The sequence below is a fragment of the Urocitellus parryii genome, chromosome 7 (assembly GCF_045843805.1).
Source record: "Urocitellus parryii isolate mUroPar1 chromosome 7, mUroPar1.hap1, whole genome shotgun sequence".
NCBI classification, from domain to species: Eukaryota; Metazoa; Chordata; class Mammalia; order Rodentia; family Sciuridae; genus Urocitellus; species Urocitellus parryii.
The window spans coordinates 64206083-64229242 of record NC_135537.1 but is presented as its reverse complement, the minus strand read 5'-3'; the positions used below and the strand labels follow the sequence as shown (position 1 = coordinate 64229242).

Genomic DNA, 23160 nt, shown 5'->3' with positions numbered 1-23160 from the left:
AGGGTTGTGTCTTGGTTACCCTTGTCTGATGTGCTTCTATTTTAATGGCAAATCACTGAATGCTGTTTAGCTCCCATCAGATTGATGGTGTCTACCGACAAATCTGATAGATAACCTATGAGAGCTGACAGGATTTTGAGCTTGTTCTGTTAATCATTAAAAAAAAAAAAAAAAAGTTGCAGAAGATCTAAAGGATCTGGAATATTTTTTGGTCCCCTGTGAGTTGAGATGACTTGCCCAGTCTTGTGAATTTCTTCACCTGCCATACATAGTTTCACTGTGCTTCAAAGAATAGATGGTTAGTGAATTAAATGGGGGAAGTGGGTGGTTGTCCAGTTATGGCAGGGTTTCCAAGGACAGCCTTGGTAGTGGAAAAAAGAATCTCTTGCTGAACGTGGAGAAATGCCAACACTTCTCTCCTACATGTGTGCCCACAGATTTAACCCGGTGACTCATTCTGTGTGGAAGCCAGAAAGAAGCAGTCCCAACTTAAAGTGAGAGGATATTGTTTGATAAAATAAGTTTATTCCACAACTACCATGGTTGTAACTGCCTTTTCTTATGTTTAACATTGGCTTGACAGTTATTTCTATTCTGCCACTGTATATAGTCATGGCTATTTTGTTATTTTATCCTGTCTTACTTCTACTTCATGTTTACTATGCTGCTAATGCGCACAGTTTTCCTACTTTTCAGACTTTGCTTTTAATTTGGGTTATTCTGGAATAGTATACTGGAAAACTCTTTGGTCTTTGGTTCACATGTAAATTTTATTTAGGAGCAATTGTTTTTCTTCTTACATTAACACAAAAATCTATGTGTGAAATATCTGTTAAAAGAATGTCAATCATTTAACTTTATCTTTTTGTTCCTGAATCAAATAATTTTGAGCAAGATGCTTTCTAATCAGTTTGTGAATTGTTTCACAGGCTCATTTTTTTGGTTAAAAAAAAAACTTGCATCTCTGTCTGTTCTAAAATAAAAGTATTTATGTGTTGCTTGTTCAAATTGCATCTGTTTGAAATTTTATGTATTGAACACCTGCAGATAAGTATAAAGAATAATGTAGTGAACACCCATGTATCTATAATACACGTGAAAAAATAAGACATAACCATATACATGCAATTTCTTCTGTGATCTACTGTTTTAACTGTTCTTATAAATACTGTTCTTATAATTACTCTTAAACATTTCTTTATATCATGCCAATACACAGAAATAATACATACATAATGTTGTGTTGCATGTTACATGTTATATGTCCACATATGTAAATATATTTATTGTTATATATGAAAACTACTTAGAAAGTGTATCTATCTTCTCTGTATAGAAATACACATGTACTTATTTAGTGTGTGGTAAAAGTTTTGTGACTATGCTCTGTGTTAATCACCTTTTTATCACTGTGCCCAAAATACCTCACAGGAACAACATAGAGAAAGAAAAGTTTATTTCAGAATGGCAGTTTCAGAGATTCAGTCCATGGTCCATGATCTCCATTATTTTGGGGCCTGAGGTGAGACAGAACGTCATGGTAGAAGGGTGTGGCAGAGAGAAGCTGTTCAGCTCATGGCAGCCAGAAAAGAGAGAGAATTTGAGGAGTCAGGAACAAGATATAGTCCCTAACGGCACACCTCAGTGACCTACTTCCTCCAGCCATGCCCCACCTGCCTAGAGTTGCCACCCAACAGTCCATTCAAATATTAATTCATCTAGTTGATGAATATACTGATGAAGTTTTAGCTCTCGTATTCTATTTTTTTCACATGTGAACATTGCCATGTTGCCTAACACATGAACTTCTCAGGGGAGACTCCTAGATCCAAATCAAAACAGGCTCTACTTGTTATACTATTTAGACACCATTTGAGATCCTGCCAAACTTTGGTTCTTTATTTTCATATGTATAGTCCTTCACCATATGAATCTGTCACTTTTTATTGATCTGTCCAACTAAGACCACTTTGCTTTCTTTCAAAGTCATGTTACTCCTGGATGCCTTTGTACTATCGCCTTGTGTATGTGTCTGAAGGTTTCTCTAGGATATATATTGGATTAGGATTGTTTGGTCCTACAGGACACACATATTAAGCTTAAATAGATATTACCTTTATTTTTTTTTTTAACCCAAAGTTGTTGTATCAGTTCTCACTCCTACTTACAATGGATAAGATCTCCTATTGTACAACTATCCTTGGTAAAGTTTAATATTTGCAGGTATAGTGGGTGTGAAGTAGGCTTTCATGGTTTAAATTTTCATTTTCCTAATTACTAGTGACATTAGTCATTTGTGTTTCCTCTTTTATGAATTTCCTGTTCAAATACATTGCCTGTTTTTCTTTTTCTACTGTTTGTTTTATATTTTTCATATTGATTTGAAAAATGTCTTTCTGAATCCTGAACCTTTTGATTTATTTGTATGGTAAAGGTCTTCTCCCAGCCTGTTAGTATCCACATTGTCATTTTCTATTTTGTTGAACAGACATTTATGATTTTGATATATTAAGAGTAGAATCTTTATTTTCTGCTTTGTGGTTTGTGCTTTTGTGTTTTATTTAAGACATCTTTTGTAACATTTCATGAAATATTCTTTGCTTTTCTCCTAAAAAATTAGGAAATTTATTTATTTATTTATTTTTTGCAATTAGACTTCTACCATATTAGGTGTAGATTTTTTTTTTTTTAAATATATGTTGTGGGTAGAGATCTAATTCAATTTTTTTAAAAGAATGGATAATAAGACTTTTGTTCAAGGAATGTGCCTTCTTTCTACAGAATCTTAAGTATCAACTCCAGCCTGTGTGTACTTTGTGTGTATAGACAGAGTGGAGGAGTTGTGTATATAAACAGGTGTGGAAGAGATTCTCAAGTAAGTTTCATGAAAAACATTTTAAGATTTTGACTGGGATTTGTTGAATTCATAGAATAATTTGGGACAAATACACATATTTATGATCTTGAGTCTTCTTTCACATAAGCATAATATTTCTTATTTAAATCTTATAAATTAATTTGATCCAGTCATTTTTTTTCCATACTAGGATTTGAACCCAGGGCCACTTAACCACTGAAGCACATCCCCAGCCTTTTATATTTTTTATTTGGAGACAGGGCCTCACTAAGTTTCGAGGCTGGCTTTGAACTTGCCACCCTTCTGCCTCAGCTTCCCTAGTTGCTGGGATTATAGGCATGTTCCACCATGCCCAGCTTAACCATTTTTAATAGAGTTAGTCTTGGTACTTTTATTTTTTGATAGTATTTTTAACCATATTTTTTTTCTGAAAAATTTAAAAATATGCACCTCAGTTTAAAGTCTCCCTTGCCTAAATTCTACAGTTACTAATATTTATGTTTGCTTCATGTCATAGCCACTAATTAATCCTTTTCTTTTATACACTTCAAAGTAAGTTGTAAACATCAGTATACCTCACTTTCCTGAATGTGTGCTTGCCATTAAGTAGAGCTCAACATTTGTTTGTTTTTTTCCTCTGAGGTAATATTTTCATATGGTGAATTTTACGAATTTTACTGTATGATTTGAAGAATTTTTATAAATATATCTACCTATATAACTCAACACCTTATGAAGATAGAGAATATTTCATTCACCTCAGAAAGTTTTTTCAAACATGTGCTTACAGTTTTCTCAAACCTGTGCCTTGCACCTCTCTCTGCCACCAGATGCCAACCATTCTTTGAAGTTTTTCCCCCACCATATATTACTGCTGCCTATTCTAGAATTTATTTTGCAGGTACTTTTTGTGTAAGGGCTTCTGCCTCTCTGCCTCATGATTTTGAGGTTCATCAATGCTGGTGCTCACAGTACTTCATTCTTTTTATTTCTGAAAGTATTCCACTCTGAGAGTATGGCACAATTTGTGTTCTTGAGTTGATGGCCACCTCAGCTATTCCTAGCTTTAGTCTATTATGAAGAAAATTTTATGACTGTTATAGAAGTCCTTCCCCCCTTGTTTTTGTGGATATATTTCATCATTTTGTTGAGCAAATACAAGAAAGGAATAGCTGGGATATAGGGTAGGTATATATTTAGTTTTATTAAAAGACTGCCAAACTGTTTGGTAGAGCAGTTGTACAGTATATTTTACACTCCCACTGACAACCTGTGGGAATTCTACTTGTTTTGCATATGTACCATCATTTGGTGCTGTCAGTTTTTAAATTTTTTAGCTTTTCTGTTGGGTATGCAGTGGCTTTTTGTTACAGTTTACAGTTGCCTTTCTATGATTACTAGTGATGTCAAGACTTTTTCTTGTGCTTATTGTACACATTTTTCTTCTTTTGGGAAGTTTCTGTGTAACACTTTCACCACTTTTTACTTCTTTGTTTTTTGCCTGTGTCTTTATGTATTCTGGATGGAAGGTCTTTCCAGGTACACATATTACAAATACTTCTCCCAGGTTAATTGACCTTTTGGTTTTCCGAATACTGTTTTTTGAAGAGCAAAATATTTCTAGTGTTGACATATGTTCTTATGTTCTGTTTTTACTCTTTCTGTCCTGAGAAACTTTTCTTATTCCCAAGTCACAAAGCTGTCCTACTCTATTTTCTTCTAGCAGTTTCTTAGGTTTCATTTTTATGATTAAGTTGTGATCTTTCTTAGTTTAATTTAGGATTAGGGGTGTGTGTGTGTGTGTGTGTGTGTGTGTGTGTGTGTGTATTTTTTTTTCTCTATAGCTGTCCAGGGGTTCTGGCACAATTTGTTGAAAAGATATTGCTTCCATCATTGAATTGCTTTTGGTGTGATTGGCATAAAGCAAACGAGAGTACAAATATGGGTCTCTTTCTGGATTCCTTATTCTATTTTTTATTATCTATTTTCTTTAAGCTTGTATGACACAGTCTTGAATACTCCAGCTAACTAGTAAGTAACTACTAAAACCACATAGTGTTCATCTTCCAAATTTGTTTTCCTTTTAAGAGTATTCTAGTCCTTTTGTATATCCATGCATGCACATTTTAGAGTAAGGTTTTACAGAATGAAGCATGCTAGGGCTTATCATGAGAATTACCTTGAATCTATAGACCCAAGTTTGGGAGAATTAACATCTCACTGAGTCTTCCATTCCACAACAGTGATATAGTCATCATTTATGTGGGTATTAAAGTTATTTTTGCCTTTACTTAAGTTTTTTGTACGGAACTCTTATGCATTATTGTTAAATATTTTTCTAAATATTTTAAGTTTTTTTATGCTATTGTAAATGATATTTTTTTTGAAATTTCACTTTGCTATTGAATGTTACTAATATATAGATATGAAGCTGATATCTACATCTTAGGTCTTATGATTTTACTAAATTATTATTATTTTTTAATTTTAGGAGCTTTAAAAAAAAAACCTTGAATTTATTCTTTGGGATTTTTCTGTGTACATGTCTTGTCACCCTTAAATGGGAAGTGCCCAATTTCTTTCTTCGCCACTTTTTTTTTTGCCTTACTGTGTACCCTGGAGGAACACTGCTGAGTAGGAATGATTTGAGCAAACATTCTGGCCTTGTTCAACAAGTAGAATATCAACTCTGCATATTTTGCAGATACTTTTTATCAGTTTGGGGGAAATTTTTTATATTTCTAGTTTAAGGAATTTGTCAAATTCTTTTTCTTTATTGCCATTCCATGTGGTGAAGCTGAATTATCCTTGTATACATTTCTTTATTTGCTAGTATTTTGTGTCTTTTTTCATGCTGAATGTAGGTCTGTGATATTCTTCCTTCTTTTCTTTTTCTCTTCTTCCTTCATTCCCCACTTCCTCTTTCTTCCACTTCACCCTTCCCTAATTATGATTGGTACTGAGTATTTTCTCAGCATCTATTGGGAAAAAAACAAGTGTGTGTGTGTGTATTTTTTTTTTTCCAGTTCTGTGCTTCTTTCATTACTAAGTTATAATAACAGGTATTCTAGTTAAAAACTACCCATACATTTCTCCAACTTGGTGATTTTATATATATATGTAAATATTATTGATTTAGTTTTATTAATAAATCTCTGAGTAAAATTGACCAAAAATTTTCATTCTTGGTTTTGTTTTCAAAGGTTATCCTAGCCACATACATGAATTTAAGAGTATTTCCCCTTTTTCTATTCTTTGGCAAAGTTTGTATAGAATTAGTCATTGAGTAGAACTCATTTGAACCTTTTTGTTGGTTTATCGTGCATGGGACATTGTGGGTAAACATGAGGGGAAGTAGCTTTATTTTTAAATGTGTGTAGGATTATTTAAATTTGGTTTCTTTTTGATTCTGGTTCACCAAGATACATTCTCACTTTCTTTGTAGGCTCATGTGAGTGAGTTATTTTCTAAATGTTCTGTCTTTGAAGTTTCAAAACATTCTGGCAAAAGGTTTGTGGTTTTAGCTGAACCTCTTGTAAGCAGAATATAGGCATCACGTGCCAGTTATTACTTTGTAACAAAATAACGTTGCTTTTAAAAAATCACCACATAGTAAACCATTTAATACTGCTAATTTGGTTTGATGGACTCAATATGGAATCCATCTTCCTCCTCAAATGATAAGGACTAGCACCAAGTACATGAGTGTGGTCAAAATTGAATTTACTTCTTTATGAACAAAACACAGTGCTTATTTTTGAAATTCAAGATTTATTTGATTATTTCGTGCTTTTTGGCCCATCAGTCTATTTGTAACCAGCATAAAGAGAGGCCTAGGGTGCGTGGCACAGATCCAAGTCACAATTATTGACCATTTCCTTTGCTGCTGTGGAGGTATTAATAGATGTTTATGCCAAATATAGCCCAGAATTTCATGTGCATGCTTGCTCTGTAAGATTACAGAGGTAGAACATTTTAAAGATGAAATTAGTGTATATAAAAGTCTAAATGTCCTAAGCAACTTTTTTATTTTATTTTATTTTATTGCTTTCTTCCAGTGGTAATGCAGCATTTGTGTTAATAAGTCCTCAGGCTAATTTTTAGAATTCTCTTGTGATCAATAAGACATTTAAGGTGCATGAGTAAGGGCGTAAGATTGAATAAGAGGGAGCACAGTTTGCTAGCTTGTTTATTTGAAAGAGCTGGAAATGAACTGTGAAGTGTGTTTAAGACCCAGTCCCTCAGCTGGTCTCTCACTGGTGCCTTTCAGGCTTTTTGTGTGTTCTTAGTTTGTTTACCCATGTTTTCAACACCAGATATTTCAAATTTCAAACTCATTGAGCCAAGACCTTATTATTGTCCTTCAGTTTTGGCAGATGGCTGCTTCTCATTTTTGCAGAGAAATCAGAGGCCATCCTTCAAGCTCCCTCATCTGTCACATGATGGGTGGGGGTTAGCCTCAGAGTTGCTTGACATTGCTTGACATTGCAGGCTGCCGTGAGGCTGATTATCCCTGTAGCAATTAGGTAGGATCTAGGACCTGTGGTGTTTGCAGAAGCCAATACAGTTGAGAATATTGGAGAAAGATTACTCTAATTTACATGTGAAAATATGAATAACTGAGCTTACATAACAGGTACATCTCTATTATATCATTCAGTGGAACCCTTCTCTTTCTTTACACTAAGGAGAAAGTTTGGGAGTGTGGTAGGTGAGTGGAGATGATTTGCAACACAGATAATATTTGCCATCTTGGCAGTCACAACTGTTGGGGTCCTTTAGTCCCCATCCAGGTTACTTGATTTGAAATCAAAGGCTGAGGTGTGAGTCTGTGGGACTCTACAGGAACCCACAGTAGATATCAGTTATCTTCTGGGAATTCTCTTCCTCCTCCATCCTTACCTATAGCATATGCACCTCTTTTTTATTTAATGGAGACCAAAATGCAATCTATGGAAACCTTAAAAAAAAACAAACAAACAAAAAACAAAACAAAAAAACAACCCTCGTCTGTGTACTATACTTAGCCAAATAGTACAAATCAGTAATATGTGCTCTTCTTCTTCATTCTTCTCTTTAGGTCTTTCTGGCCAAAGGCAACATACTACTTAAATCCTAAAAGCACTTCCCAGGATTCCTTGTTTGACCCTCTTCTGATTCCATGACATACACTCTCCATAGCTTTAACTGTTGTTGATTGATGGCTCCCAGTTCTATAGCACTCCTGAGCTATAGACTTGAATGAGCCCAATAACGACAAAGAGAAACAGTGAGTTACATATCACTTACTTACTGAGTGCTAACAATATGTCAGACATTGTATACTTATCTCTATTTTACTATTCGACTCTGTAGTTGTGTTCTAGTTTTTATTTTTTATAGATGAAGAGTTGGAAGGTTGAAGGGATTAATTTGTCAAAGATCAGAAAGCTAGTAAATATCAAAACTGGACTGCAGATCCCAAATCAGACTCTAAAGCTATTCTAGTTGAACATTTTAGATCATTATTATTTGTTACATAGATTACTCATAACAGTTCCCATTTCATCTTTTAGTCATTGCTATCTTTATAAACTGGAAATAAGATCTTGTTCATTTCCTTATTTAAAAAAAAAAAACCCTCCAAGTTGTTTCACAAGGTACTCAAGATATGGTTCAGATTCGTTAGCATGATAAAGGAGGCTTTCCATGATCTTTCTCCTCCTACCTTCTCTACTGGTGCCGGCCTTACCCTCTTTTCCAGATCATGCCCCAGCCATTTTAAATTGCTCTCTGCAGGCTTGGTGTGTGTACTTGCTGTTTTTATTTTTGATGACAGCTCACCAGTGACCTTGCATTCTTTGTCTGACTCCTTTGCATCCTTCAAGACTAAGTTCCCTTGTCAGTTCTTCCCTACTCTCTCTTCAGTCTCTGCCTATATACTGAGTTTGAAAACCTCCCTCCCCTTTCCCATGATGTTCTTCTATAGAACTTGTGTTATATGGTTTCTTCAAATGATCAAAGTACGGGGCATCCATGATATTAGACAACAAAATAGCCTCATACTGAAACTACACCCAAGAACAAACTTTGGCCAGAAAGACTTAATTTTTGATGTTGAATAATCCTAAACCTCTTCAAGCATCTTTAAATCTTTCTCCATCTTTATAACCATATAGTGCTTTCATCATAGTTAATAGGATTGACTGCAAAGTGACTTATAGTGAGAGTTTCGCAAATATAGTTACTATGCAGTGATGGTGACATTACCAGGGACTAACAGCTATCACTCCTACTTGATTGTAAGGACACCATCTATCAGGGACAGAAACCAGACTCAAACTCACATAAATAATTAGGCGATTTGCTTCAATTATAAAGAAAGGGAGAGGCAGGCTGGCTGTAGATAAAGAACAATCAGTTGCTCAGACTGTCTTCACAGATTCAAATCCTTCTGGTTTTCCACTCAGTATAGATTATCCCCTTGTGGGTCCCAGAAGGTAGATGGATGGTGGCAGTAGGGATTGCACGCCTTCTTGTTCACATTCAACAGAAAGAAAGGAGCGTCTTTTTGCTCTTTATTTAGAGATAGACTTCTGACTTCTGGCTCATGTTGGCTCAGGCGTGCCTGTCTGGATGGGGCTGTGGCGATGCTTTGGGTTGTTTAGATCAGGAGTTGGCTTTGCCAGATGTGCCGTCACTTTGCAGCTACTCGGCTCTGCTCCTGTGGTCTGAGAGTTGTTGTGGACAATAGGATCAGTAGATGAGTGTAACTGTGTTCCTATTAAACTTTATGGGCACTGAAATTTGAATTTTATACAGTTTTTCTTACATTATGAAATTTCTTCTTTGATTTCTTTTCAACAGTATTAAAAGTGTAATCACGCTGAGCACTTGGCCCACACAAAGAAAACAGGAGGTCAGCCATAGTTTACTTTCCCTGGTGTAGAGTAATTTCTGGGGCTGGGAGAGACACTGCTAAGAGCCAGATAAACACACATTTTGTTTTCTTTTTTATTTCTAGCACTGAAATGGCTGCCTGGACATTGTAGTACTCAATTATAGATGAATATTGAGTATCAATGTAGGTACTTAGTACAGTTCACCAAAAAGGTACTTAGATGTTGGAATGATGGGGTAGGGAAGGAGAGCATGGGAGGAAGATTACCTCTAGATAGGGAAGAGGGGTGGGAGGGAAAGAGAGGGAGAAGGGGAATAGCATGGATGGTGGAAGGAGACCCTCATCATTATACAAAATACATGTATGAAGATGTGAATTTGGTGTCAACATATCTTATGTACAGAGATATGATAAATTGTGGTATAAAGGTGTATTAAGAATTGTAATGCAATAATAATAATAATAATAATAATAATAATAATAATAATAAAGCTCATGTATAATGACAAAAAATATGTTGGAATGAACAAATAAAGGTAAATATTTCTCCATAGCAGCCCCAAAAGCTACTTCGGTGAGGGATACCTGTGCTTTTGTGTCATCTGTACTTCCTGGATGTAAAAAGCCCTCAAAAGTGATGTTACATGGGTGGATTTTTTAGGTTTAGATTATGGGCAACAAAAGTCCCAGTGATGTTTGTAATTGGTAGAACTAAAGAAGCAAAGAAGTGTTGAGAAGACATCTGCTTCATCTATTTAGAGAATTAAATAGGTCAAGTCTACCAAGTATCAGCTACTGTTCAGGCACCATGCTGTAAGTTTCCCTGTAGCAATCTTTGGGAAGTACATCTGTAGGAAGCCGTGCCGTGGCCATAAGAGGCATTCCCAGATCTCTTTCATCCAGAATTAGTGTGTTCCATATGGGAAGAAAGTTGGGCAGAGACAGGCATTTAATTTGTTCTGTATTTTTGTGAAATTAGAAAAGCTCTGCTTACTTTGCAAGATTTAGATTTTCTCCTCACTTTATTTTTAAACATGATGCAAGAATGGGGCTAAAATTACTTATGTGAATGCTGCAGTGTGGAATAATTTGCTAAATGTTTCTTCCCATTTTTGGCTTTTAAAATTCTTTTATAAAAATCATGACAGTTTCCTTTTTGACTTTTAAGATTTGCCAATTTTGATTAGAAGATAAAGTTAAACACTCTTAATACTTGTAAAGAACAGTTGTACCTAAGAATGCTATATGTTTAAAATTAAATATTTTGATTCCTAATGATTTCCTGCCTCCATATTGTTCCCTGTGCCCTTTTACCCCGATTCAGTCCTTGGCACAGGGGACAATATTGATGCCTTTCTGCTTGTCACCTCTACTAGGTTATAAGTAAAAATGCCTCTCGCATTCTTTGTTGTAACACGAGGCAGGAATGTAGAGAACTTGTTGAATGAATGCATATTCAACTGTGTGGAGGAAACCATATAATATACCATCCTAAGATTTTTTTTCATCTTATAATTTTGCTAATCTGACATTTGTTTAGTTGCTTTAGGGATTCAACCTAGGGGCTCATGCATACTAGGCAAATGTTCTACCCCTGAGCTACCTGACAAGTTGTTGATTTGGATGTTATATTGACCAAAACCTTTCTGTTTAAAACAAAACTTTTATATAGGGTGGTATTAAAACTGTTCAGCCACTGCTGTGAGAAAGGTGCAGCTTGGTCAGGACTGTGTGGTACTACGTGGCTAGGTTTTCCACCTGGATATGTCTGTAACTTATATAAAACTTGAATAATTCAAGGTTGTTGCTAGTGAGGTCATTTGAGGGGTCACACTCCTATAGGGGGTTTAAACCAAATTGAGTCAGGGTTAAGGCACATCTTCCAACAAGGTGTCTGTATGGAAGAAAAGCACAGGTGGAGGGTGTAGGGAGGGGCACACCAAGTCAAAAACACATGTGTGTTTTTGTTTTTAAAACACTCCATGTGTGATAGATGTGCTTCATCATTGAGTTGGGACAAAAATAACTTATATTGCACTTTTGTGGGAGTAAGAAGTAAACTGTGCAATGATGTTAATGAGACTGGATGTGCTATGGGCTGAGGCTTTCCAGAAGTCTCAAAACCACAGCTTCAACCAAAGCTTTTTGCATATTTCACCTTTGGGGGTCCCCGAAAATTATAAGAGATAGCAAAGACACTTGAGGGAGAAATGTCCCATTTTTATTAAGGGAAGAAAGGTAGATTCAGCACAACTGTAAACTGATGTCTTGTGCAATCCTGAGCAAATTCTAGTAGTAAGTTATTTTTAGGTACTTAGAAAACATGGACACTGGGAAACACTACGGATTTGCTAATTACAGGCTGCTTCAAGCTGATTCAGTTATGCATTTTGATAGACTTTGTAGACTGGACAGAATATAATCTTCTCATTTATCCCAACTGCACCAAACTATTTAATAGTGTCTCTAAAAATTCCCTAGTGCTGAAGATGGTCAACATGGATCAATATATATAGTTGGAAGTATAGGTGACTGTGTAACTGTGTACCCAAAGAGTGCTGACCTAATGGCTGGGGATTTCAACCTCAAGAGAAACCTGTCAAATTAATGCTTATTAAACTGATATATGGCACAAAACTCTGAGGGAAATCTAGTATGGGAGGGAAAAGAGAGTCTATGCAAAAGAAGTGATGGTTTTGAATCGAGGGGTTTGCGTGTTAGGGGGGACCATGCTGAGGTGTCCAAATGGCTTCCATGTGGCCGAGGACTTAGATTTATCCTGCTTGTTGACTATGAGAATCCAGTTAAGAATGTCCCATAGGCAATTGGAAATATGGGAGCAGAACTTGCAGGTAGGTCATATTAAGTTGAGAAAAGTACCCTGCCACCTTTTAAACTTGTCCAGAATTCAATTATGAATGAACCTGGGAAACTTTTAACACTTCAGATCGTTTGTTCTGGAGATTTGAACTGGATATCTGTATTTCCTCAACTTTTTAAAAAAATTTGAAAAATTCAAGATAGTTACAAATAAGCCAAGTACAATGAATTCACGTCTTCTTCATTTAGATTTCAGCAATTTGTAACACTTTTATGTGTTTGTATTCTCTCTCACAATTCCCTTTTATTTTGCTGCTGAGCCTCTTGAAAGTTAAATCAAGATATTTCACCCCTAAACCAAGTGTGGTGGTGCTTGCAGGTGTAAAGTATACAGGCCTTTCATTACACTTGTATTTATTCTGTATGTATGTTTGAAGACTTCAAAATAACACATTAGGGTAGTAGAAAAACAACAAAATATGCATTAGTTTTTGAATTTAAGGGAAAAATGACTGTCTTAGGACATTTTTTACCTAATGGAAATATTTTTCAAAATTATCAACATTACTTAACTTTTAGTGATATAGACCACTGAAAGATATTTAGTTGATGTTCTGGCCTCTGATTATGAGACCTTCCTCTTCACTGGAACACTGTTTCATCCAGTAAAGGGGCTTTTGACAGTGGCTCTGTTTCTTGGGTCCAGTGATTGTCTGTGGTAAGTCCTGAAATAGATGTCACGTTTCAGAATGTAAGGCACAGAAATATGTTTTTTTTTTCCTACCAAAGAGGATTGAATCCACATCCCCAGCCCTTTTTATATTTTATTTTTGAAATAGGGTCTTACTAAATTTTTTAGGATCATACTAAGTTGCTGAGGCTAGATTTGAACTTGTGATCTTCCTGCCTCGGCCTCCAGAGGTGTTGAGATTATAGGCATATGCCACCATGCCCTGCTCCTGTTAAATTTTAATTAACATTTTTCAATGTTATATAAAACATATAACTATATAAAATTAGTACATCATCAAAATTAAAGACTATTAACCATCAAAAGGTGACACTGAGGAAATGAATAGAAAAGTGACAGATGGGAAGAAACTTCTAGAACATGTTTGTCCGTTATCCAGGAAATACAAGGAACTCCTACAATTCAATTTAAAAATGGGCAGATGTGCAAAAATGTTGAACAGATAGTTAATAAAAGAGAAATAAATGACCAATGAGAACAAGAAAAAAATGTCCAAGTTAAAACCATGTGGAGGTTCTACTGCCTACTCACCAGAACAGCTAAAATTAAAACGCATGACAATTCTAAATGTTGATAAAATCGTAGAACAATAGAGCTCATGATATCTCACTGACTGCCTGGTAGAATCTTTTCACTTTGGGAAAAGATCTGGTAATTTTTTATAATACTAAGAATACATTTGCCTTATGGCCCAATAATTCCATTCGTGTGTGTTTACCTATGAGAAATGCACGGTTTTATGGTTATTTCTTTTTGCCATCAGTGGAAGAATGGCTCCAGTTATCTAGTATCTATGTGAGATTGGTTTCAGGACCACATTGATCCCCCAAATCCTCAGATGCTTCAGTTCCTTATGTAAAATATCATAGTATTTGAGTATAACCTGCACATCCTCTGTATACTTCAAATCATCCCTTAATTGCCTGTAAGATTTAATACACTGTAAATGCTGTGTCAGTAATTGGTAGACTCCATTGTTTAGGGAGTGATGATGAGAAAACATGTGTACATGTCCAGTAAAGGTGCAAACTTCATAGGTCTAACTGCATTTTCATCTGTAGTTTGTTTTATCCGTGGATGTGGAACCCGAGGATATGGGGACTGACTGTATTCACAGTAGCCTTGTGTCAGAGTGTTCCCGACAGTTTTCCTCATGGTAGTGGAAAGTGGGAAATGCCAGTTTCTACCCATAGGAGAACAGATACACTCTGAAAGACACACTGTCTCTCTCTGTCTCTCTCTGTCTCTCTCTCTCTGTCTCTCTCTCTCTCTCTCTCTCTCTCTCTCTCATGTGTGTTATGCATGCATAGTGGCGCTACCCAGCAATGCAGAGTAGTGAGCTGCTGCCCCAGATAACACACCTGTGGGGAACAGGAAGCAAACACAAGTCAGTACATATCATGTTTTATTCTTTTTATGGAATTCCAAGAATAGGCAAAACGAATCTCTAGTGGGGGAAAGAAAAGGACAGTGGGGGTCGCTTCTCAGGGTGGGATGGGTGAAATAGAAATGGGGATAGCAAGGAGGGAATTTAAGTGGTAGTATTATATTCTAATTTGTATTATACTATTATACACTTTTCTTTTTTGATACTAGAGATGGAACCTAGGGGTGTTTAACCACTGAGCCACATCACCAGCCTTTTTTATAATTTCTTTAGAGATGGGGGTCTCACTAAGTTGCTTTAGGGCCTTGCTAATTTTCCGAGGCTGGCTTTGAACTCACAATCTTCCTGCCTCAGCCTCCCAAGTCATTGGGATTACAGGTGTGTGCTACAGTGCCTGGCCTGGTATACACATTTGCTAAAATTTGGAATGTATGCTTAAAATTAATGCATTTTGTTTTATGTGAATTTTACATTAAAAACTATATAAAAATGTTAAACTAAGTGTGTAGGGACATGCACTGATGTCTATAGTTTACTTTGAAATGCATTATACAGATGAAATGGATTAATGAACGGGTATAGAGTAATAGATATGCCATAGCAGTATAATAGAATGGTGATAGTGGAATCTAAGTGGTAAGTATAGAGGCATCCAATATAATTCTTTTAGCTTTGTTGTGTGTTTGCGAATTTTCATAGTAAAACATTGGGGAAGTAAATTACTCAAGTCATATGAAATAATCATTTTTATGGATCAAAAAGTGGTCAAATTGGGCTGGGGATGTGGCTCAAGCGGTGGCGTGCTCGCCTGGCATGCGTGCGGCCCGGGTTTGATCCTCAGCACCACATACCAACAAAGATGTTGTGTCCGCCGAAAACTAAAAAAATAAATATTTTAAAAATTCTCTCTCTCTCTCTCTCTCTCTCTCTCTCTAAAAAAAAAAAAAAGTGGTCAAATGCTGGCCATTTCCTGTGGTTGACCCTAACATCGGAAAGCACATTGTGTAGCCATTTTCTTTACCCATCTGTCTGTCAGGGTACTAATATCAAGTATCTTCATTTTCCTTCAGACATTGTGCTTAATTAGGAAAGATTTAGCTCCCATTTCCTCTGAGTAGCAGAGGCTCTTGTCTTTCTCTGGGACAGATTCCTTAACACCCCAGTCACTCTGTGTTATTAAAAGTCTGTCTGGTTGAGATCTGATCTCATTTCCAATTCCAAAGTTCTTTCTCCCCATGGAGGCAGGGTGGGGGGGGGTGTGCCTGCAGCAGGAAGGATTGAGTTGCAGGCTCCAAGTCAGCTTTTGAATAGTTGGGCTTCTCAAAGTGTGTGGCAGGGAGGGCTCTCCCCTCATGTGTCCCTGCTGAGAGTCTCCTCTCTGCCTGTTGATGAGATGAGCTGGTATGTTGCCCTCAAATGACAGGTGCCCAAGTGCTGCCTCTGAGTTCTTTGGAAGTCCAGGTGGGAACATTCCCTATGGCTCAGGGCTTCTTGCAACCTCTCCTGGGATCTTTCCTGACAGATCCTCCACCCCTTGTGCTCCTGGGAATGCCTTGTGGTGGTCAGCCTTTTTAAGCAAGGTTCTGGTTAGATGGTGCAAACCCCGGAACTTTGCTGCTCACTTTGATCCATAAGAAAACTGACATCATGCTGAGAGTTCAGGTTGCTTTGTAGCTGTCTGCTTTTATCTGCAGGTTTCCCTCCCTGGCACTTTTTACTCCTTCTCAAGTGGTCCACTGAGATTGTTGCTTGAGTAGACATCTGCTGGCAAGGGAGTCGGTCTCCCTGTAGCCCTTGGTCTCCACAAGGGATTCTCTGCCAGTACCTCTCATTTTGACTTAGGTGAGGGATTTGGGGAATTCATAAATGAATAGACATATTTTACTAAGTTAGGTAGAAACACAGATATACTATTCTGCAGGAGTGTGATTAATTTACTTTTGGCAAAGCTGTAAAATTTCTATTGAAGTTATGTGTATAAGAAAGTGTGCAGTTCACACACTTTGAGAGCGCGATTTTAGTGTGTCCTCAGTTCATTTAACCGGTTGTGATTTTTGCAAGTAGGTAGGCAAACTGTATGGTTTGAAGGAACACTTCCTATGAGACTGCCCTCATTTCAGACACTAGTCATAATTTTGGGGAGGGGGTCCCCATTGCCACTGTGAGTTCAGACTAGCTGGCCACAAATTTAATCCGTCTCTTCCTCCTCATTTGGGTCTCTAGACACTTAATTGTAAATGTTGAATATTTTTGTCCAGAAAAGTAGGAACTGCTAGGGAAAAGGGTTATTGATCAGGGATTGAACTGTGGATCCCTGGTCATCATCCATATTGACTTTGTGGTTTCTAATTGCTTAGAAATTTGAGTTGACTGAGTAATGAATGATTGGCTCTTTGGTTATTATTTTTTAATTTTGAAAAATGAACTTTTTTTTTGCTCATCCTATCAACTTTTCTGTCATCACCTCAGAGTTTCTAAATGAACATCATTAATTCATCTTTCTTTATACCCATTGCCTCTCTCAAGCCAGCAGGAGACTGGCTCATTTTGAACATCATACTAATAACCATTACTTACATATATGGACAATTAACCCCATGGCAGTGGTATTTCCTCTGAGATGAAGACTTCTCTGTTGAATGTTCTGGAGGAACAACTAATTAAATTTGAGGAACTGATTGATTAGCCTGACTTGAAGAAACTTTGAAGTTATCTGTCATGTTAAGTTTTTATCTAAGGAGTTTTCTGTCCTTCCAGATTTATCATGGGGAGCTGGTGTGCCTCTCCTCTCATTCACTTGTTCTCTGCTGTGAATCAGTGTTAATATACACAGGGGAGTGCTGGGGCAGTAGTTGTCCACTGGATATAAATTTTGGATATTATCCAAATGGTTTCAAAATTTGCATAGTACTAGAGGCTGATATGCTTGGGTCTTGCTAATATTGCACTTTCATTTACTAATATTGACGAGCATATAACTTTGTTTTTCTAAGTTCTAAGACTCATGGTGGTCTCTTGTCATAATCAACTGTGCCTTTTCTACAGGAAAGATGAAGGAAATGCCACAGCCTTCTCCACCTGACCCTATTCTTATTCCACCAACATGTCATTCACCCCAGGTGGGTCACTAAAGAATGTATCCGAGATGGAGCTGTGGAGTTTGGTAATTGCCCAATTGGAGTCTGTAACCCGTAACCAGTATTTAGGAATCACTGGGCTTCGTCTTTCTTTTTACTTTTTATTTACTTATTGTTTCCTATTCTGAACTAAGGATTGAACCCAGAATTCAACCTAGGTTTCCACTGAGCTACACCCTAGCCCTTTTAATTTTATTTTGAGACAGGGTCTTGTTACATTACTGAGACTGGCCTCCAAGGACTTCTCCTTCATTTCTGAAGAGTGAATGGGAATTAGTTTGATTAGTCCTATAGTAACAAGAATTTGAGAAGGAATTTATTCAGTTATTTCAGAAGTATTTATTGAGTTCCTACCAGACACAAGGGAATGAATGAGGCATATTTAGTACTTGGCTTCATGAAACTGATATTTCAGAGGTAGCAAAAGATTAAGAAATTAATTACTGTCTAATTAATAGAAATTAATAGCTGTCTCATTCTCAGTGTAATCATGCCTTAAAGGAAAAGTGCAGACTACTGGGCATATCAGGAAATCAGAGAGGTTTCTTGAGGAGGTGGTCAGTAATCAGAGGCAGCAGGAAACAGTGAGGCAGGGGATTGTGCTTTAGGGTTAGATAGTGGTACCATCATTTTGATATTCCAGGAAGAGGGAATAGCCTGGGCAGGGAGCCTGAGACACTCAAGAGCATGACGGTTCTTTTGTGGCTGGGTTCTAGAGGGCTCAAGGGAAATGACCCAGCACTGAGCTGGAGCTGTGGACTGGGGCCATGTCAAGCAGAGTCCTATGATCCACTTCTAAGATTCTGTATTTTATTATTAATAATAATGTGGGTTTTTAACAAGGTAGCAATATAATCTAATTTAAAAACCATTATTTCAGTTGCTGTATGGAGCAGTAAAGGTTATGTCAAGGATTGGAAATAGCCTAATGGTAACTTGGATTTGGGTGATCTGTCACAGTTGACAGAAACTTGGGTGATTTAAGACAGGGTTTCCTACTTTTGGATATCAGGACACACCCCATGCTTTCAAAAAATATCAAAATAAAAATAGGCTAGGATGACCAGCACTGGGTTAATCGATATCTTGGCATGGCTGTAGCCTATTTGCAGCCACCAGATAGAAACCCATATGAAAGGTGAGTGTTTGGAAAAGGATGAAAAACAACCCCAGGTTTTCAGCTGAAGCAGCAGGCTTCATAGAAGTGCTGTTGGGATTTAGAACATTGGAGAGGATAGGAGAGGAGGCAGCTCAGTACTTGTCATGGCTGTGCTGAGCTTGAGGATTAATTTGTTGTTCCTGAAGGACACTGAAAAGCCAGATATGTGGTTTGAGCCCAAAGGAGAGAAAAAATTCAGCCCTACAGATAGTAGCTGACATCACCTAGGGAAATGGCCTAGGACCAAGCTTATGGAATTTCTGCACTTCACAGTCAGCTAGAGGAGAGTCACTCAGTGAAGAGGACTTGGAATCAAAAATTCCAAAGGCAGATGTAAATGTCAGATGATTCCAAAGTCATCAGAGTCAAGGGAAGGGAATATTCACAAAAGGTGGAGAATTGTGTTAAGAGGTCGAGTAAGATAAGGACAGAACGTTTTCTCTTGGGCTAATGACATGGAAATCATTGGTGTGACATTAGAGCTACTGCCTGGGAGTCATGGGAAGAAGCCAGATGGCAGCCCACAGGTTGTAAGAAGTGAGTGGGAGGGTAGAAAATGAAAGTGACATCATTATTCTTTTGAGAATCAGATCTGTGAGGGGAAGGAGAAAGACAGAGCAGGGGCCAGCCCTAGCTTATGTAAAGGCAGCAAGAATGAGGGTGTAAGGGAGAGAGAGGGCAAGTGTCAAGAGCCAAGGAGGGGCAGGCTATCTGGAGAATTAGGAGGAGAGCAGGAAATAGGTGCAGGTGAGTACTGGTTTGTGTGGTTGGCAGTGTACAGTCAAGGCAGTTCCCCATTGATGGTTCTGTTCTTTCTTTGAAGTAAAAGGCTATGGTAGTTTATGAGTATAAGTTGAATAGTTGAGGGCAGAGAAGTCTGAAATAGTTTTTGTGCACAATTGAAAAGTGAATGTTTTAGAGAAATGTGGTAGTCTTGACAGGCTGTACTGAGCCTAGTTGAAGTTGGCTGCACTGTGTCCTCTTCCTGATTTTCTTCAGTGTGTCCAGCTGCCCTTGCTATCATGAAGACCATGAATAGTGGTGTTCTCCCAATGAGACTGTCATGGCAGACTGATACCATAAAAAAGAGAAGTAAGAGAGTTTAGTGATCCAGGGAGGAATTTAAACAAGGAACTGTGTACTTTCAAGTGGATATGGAAAGAAGTGAAGGCAGGAAGTGATAAAGGGTATATTGAGAAGCTTCTAGTTACTATAGGGAAACACCTGAGACAATTATAAAGAAAAAAAAAGTTTCTCTTTGCTCATGGTTCTAGAGGTTGCAGTTATCTTAAACCTGGCAAGTGGTGCATTACCATTTTCTATTTTAACATACACTAACTTTTAAATTTATTATTATTTTTATTTGTGGTACCATTGGATTGAACCTAGGGGCGCTTAACCACTGGGCCACATCCCTAGTCCTCTTTTAAAAAAATAAATATCTCCAGAGAGTGTCTCCCTAAATTTCTTTGGGCTTGCTAAGTTGCTGAGGCTGACTTTGAACTTGTAAATCCTCCTGCCTCAGCCTCCCGAGTCGCTGGGATTCTAGGTGTGTGCTGCAAAGCCTGGCCCAAACACTAACTTTAGTGGGATAGATCCTGGAGGGGAGAGGGGGAATGACTAATGGTCAGAGGATGACAAAGCACTTGTCAGTTTTCTCTAGTTGTCCCTGATCCTAGTTCACCCTGTCCCACATCTAGGCCATCAAATATTGACACCTTAGGTTGCTGACTCTTCTTCAGGGTATTTAAGTGTTAAATTTACCTTTGAAACCTTCAATTGGGAAAAAAAAAAAAACAACACAAAAAAACCCCCCCAAAACTAAAGACTTATAAACAGCTTTGAAAGGTTGCTGCCTTGCTCTAGATACTATTTGTGCAAAATTAATTTCATATACTCATCAGAGCTCTAATGTGAACTGCTAATCTTAGATCAGTAAAAAAATGGTATTAAAATTGGGCTGATTTTTATTTCCCAAAAGAGAATATTTGGAGATGGGGTTGGGGAGAAGTAGAAAAGAAATCAGAATGTGGTTGTGTAATCTCTTTCCAGTTTTCTTTTTGAGACGGTGGTTCCTAGGTCACTTCTCCTACTCCTGAAGATTTCTGGCATTCTGTATCCCTTCCTCCTAGCCTCCCCACTATTCCTTTCCCTTCCTCCACCCCTTTCCTCACAGCCCTTCTTCTCCCATGAAATATTTTTGTGGGGTTGCTTTATTTTTTTTTGCTGTTGGAGGAACTATTCCTGAGATAGTAATGCTGTGTGTCAGAATTCTAGAGCATTGATCATTTCTTACCATTTATGGTTCGGTTGGATTCAGAGAAGCTAAGCTGATAGTCTTGTAGGCATTTGATTAAGATTCCGAAGGGCCAAATAGAGTGGTTTCTGGGCTTGGGGCCACATAAGAACTCATTTCAGTTGTGGAGGATTTGGGGTTTGGGCCAAAGCTATTGAATCCTGTGTCCAAGAAAACAAAACTGGTAGCACAGTTTGTTCCCTTTCACTTTCTCCAGTAGGCTTGATTCTTTTAGAGGTTGGAATTAGGAGGAGATAGGACCATCTGAGAAAGGAATCCATCCCCTAAGTGGGGAGAGGCCGCAGGATTGTCAGGAGCGCATTTCAGCTTGAGTGATTAGCAGCATTTGCCACGAGGAAAAGGCCTCTAAAAATAACTGGTGAGCAGAGCTTGCAGTCAGGTCCAATTTCAGCTCTGGAGCCCGTGGCCATGCAGGAGCTGGCCATTCCAGACCCTAGGAGGGAAGGGCACGCAGGGTGCCTGATACCTGTTGGAAACACTGTGATTTTTCTTCTTCAACATATATTTTTCATGGATTGAAGAAACCAAAATGGCTGAAGATAAAGGTATATTTTTGTTTGTTTGAGGTTTTTGAATCTGGCTTTATTTTCAGGGTTGCTCTGTTCAAACATTTTTGGCTAAGCGTTTTGACTGTGTCTTCTTTATTTTCTCTTGAGTTCCTGGAACCATTGACTTTTCGTGGTGGTTGGATTTTTCATGGAATAATTTGTCTTTAATCTGAATATATGTATTGGTACTTTTAGATTATCTTTTAATATTTTCTACTATCAGAGACCACATTTTGAAAACTGCAAAAATATATATAATCAGTTCTCCTAAGTCTTATATAAGTTAATTATAATGAATTCAAAGAATTGCATGCATTCTGATTTCATATAAATTGACAGGATACACAAGTCCCATCTTGTATAAATGAGGAGACTTAAGTTGGTTCAAGCAAAGACTTACCAAATATGGAAACTGACCTACTTACTTGTGAAGCCGATAATAAATGCAAAAAAAAACAAACCAACAAAAAATAGAATTTTGTTTTTTCTAAATTGAATCTTTAACTTTCATGTATTCTTTAATGATCTATTGATTTCACTTTTATGTATATTTTTTTGCTTTACTTTGTGAAGATTATCTTTCCATTAATTCGAAGCAGACTACATTGACTCATTTTGTTGACAATTTATATAATAAAAAACTGGACATGTGAAGATTGAATCTAACTCTCATCTGAGGAAACAGCACCCGAGAGGATTATACTACTAGGCTAGATTATAGGAGCTTCCCCACTTTGAATGCTTTTGTGAATAATTGGTTAGAATGGGTCACTTGACTAATCTGACAGGTGCTTTACTCCACGAAGAATAACATGATATAATATACCCGACTTGTATTTCTTTAGAAGATGTTTCTCCACCTCTACATGGATTTTGTAACCTATATAGTTGGAGAAAATCAGTAGTTACGTCTTTAATAGTTATAGATTCCCAAAAGGTGATATTTTTATTTATTTATATGTTGTGCTGAGGATTGAATCCAGGGCCTCATATATGCTAGGCAAGCGCTTTAACACTGAGCCACAACCCCAGCCCAAGGTGACATTTTTTATCATGGAAAGATGACATTTGATGAGATTCTTGATGTTTTTTTTAATGTTGTTTTAAAAACTCCTAAATGCATACTTGAAGCCTAGTGATGTGGTGCATGCCTGTAATCTCTGCAACTAGGAAAGGATGACAAATTGAATCCAGCCTCAGCAACTGAGCAAGACCCTGCTCAAAAAAAAAAAAAAAAAGTTCTGAGACTATAGCTAGTGGTTGAGCACCCTGGGTTCAATCCCCAGTATTTTCCCCTGAAAAAA

The 23160-nt window shown here is 37.4% G+C and overlaps 1 protein-coding gene across 8 annotated transcripts in view; it reads left to right on the top strand.

Moving 5' to 3' along the window:
* Positions 1 to 23160, top strand: part of Asph (aspartate beta-hydroxylase) — a 208533-nt gene that overhangs the window by 6974 nt on the left and 178399 nt on the right. The window contains exon 1 of one of the 8 annotated variants that reach the window (XM_077801168.1): positions 21498 to 21853. The exons of 3 other annotated variants lie outside the window; for them this stretch is intronic. In XM_077801168.1, coding sequence (XP_077657294.1) covers positions 21838 to 21853 — 16 coding nt within the window. In that variant the 5' untranslated portion in view covers positions 21498 to 21837. Of the gene's footprint in view, positions 1 to 21497; positions 21854 to 23160 lie in introns of those variants that run through there. 4 more of the 8 variants (XM_077801170.1, XM_026390790.2, XM_026390788.2 and 1 more) reach the window with 4 other exon arrangements.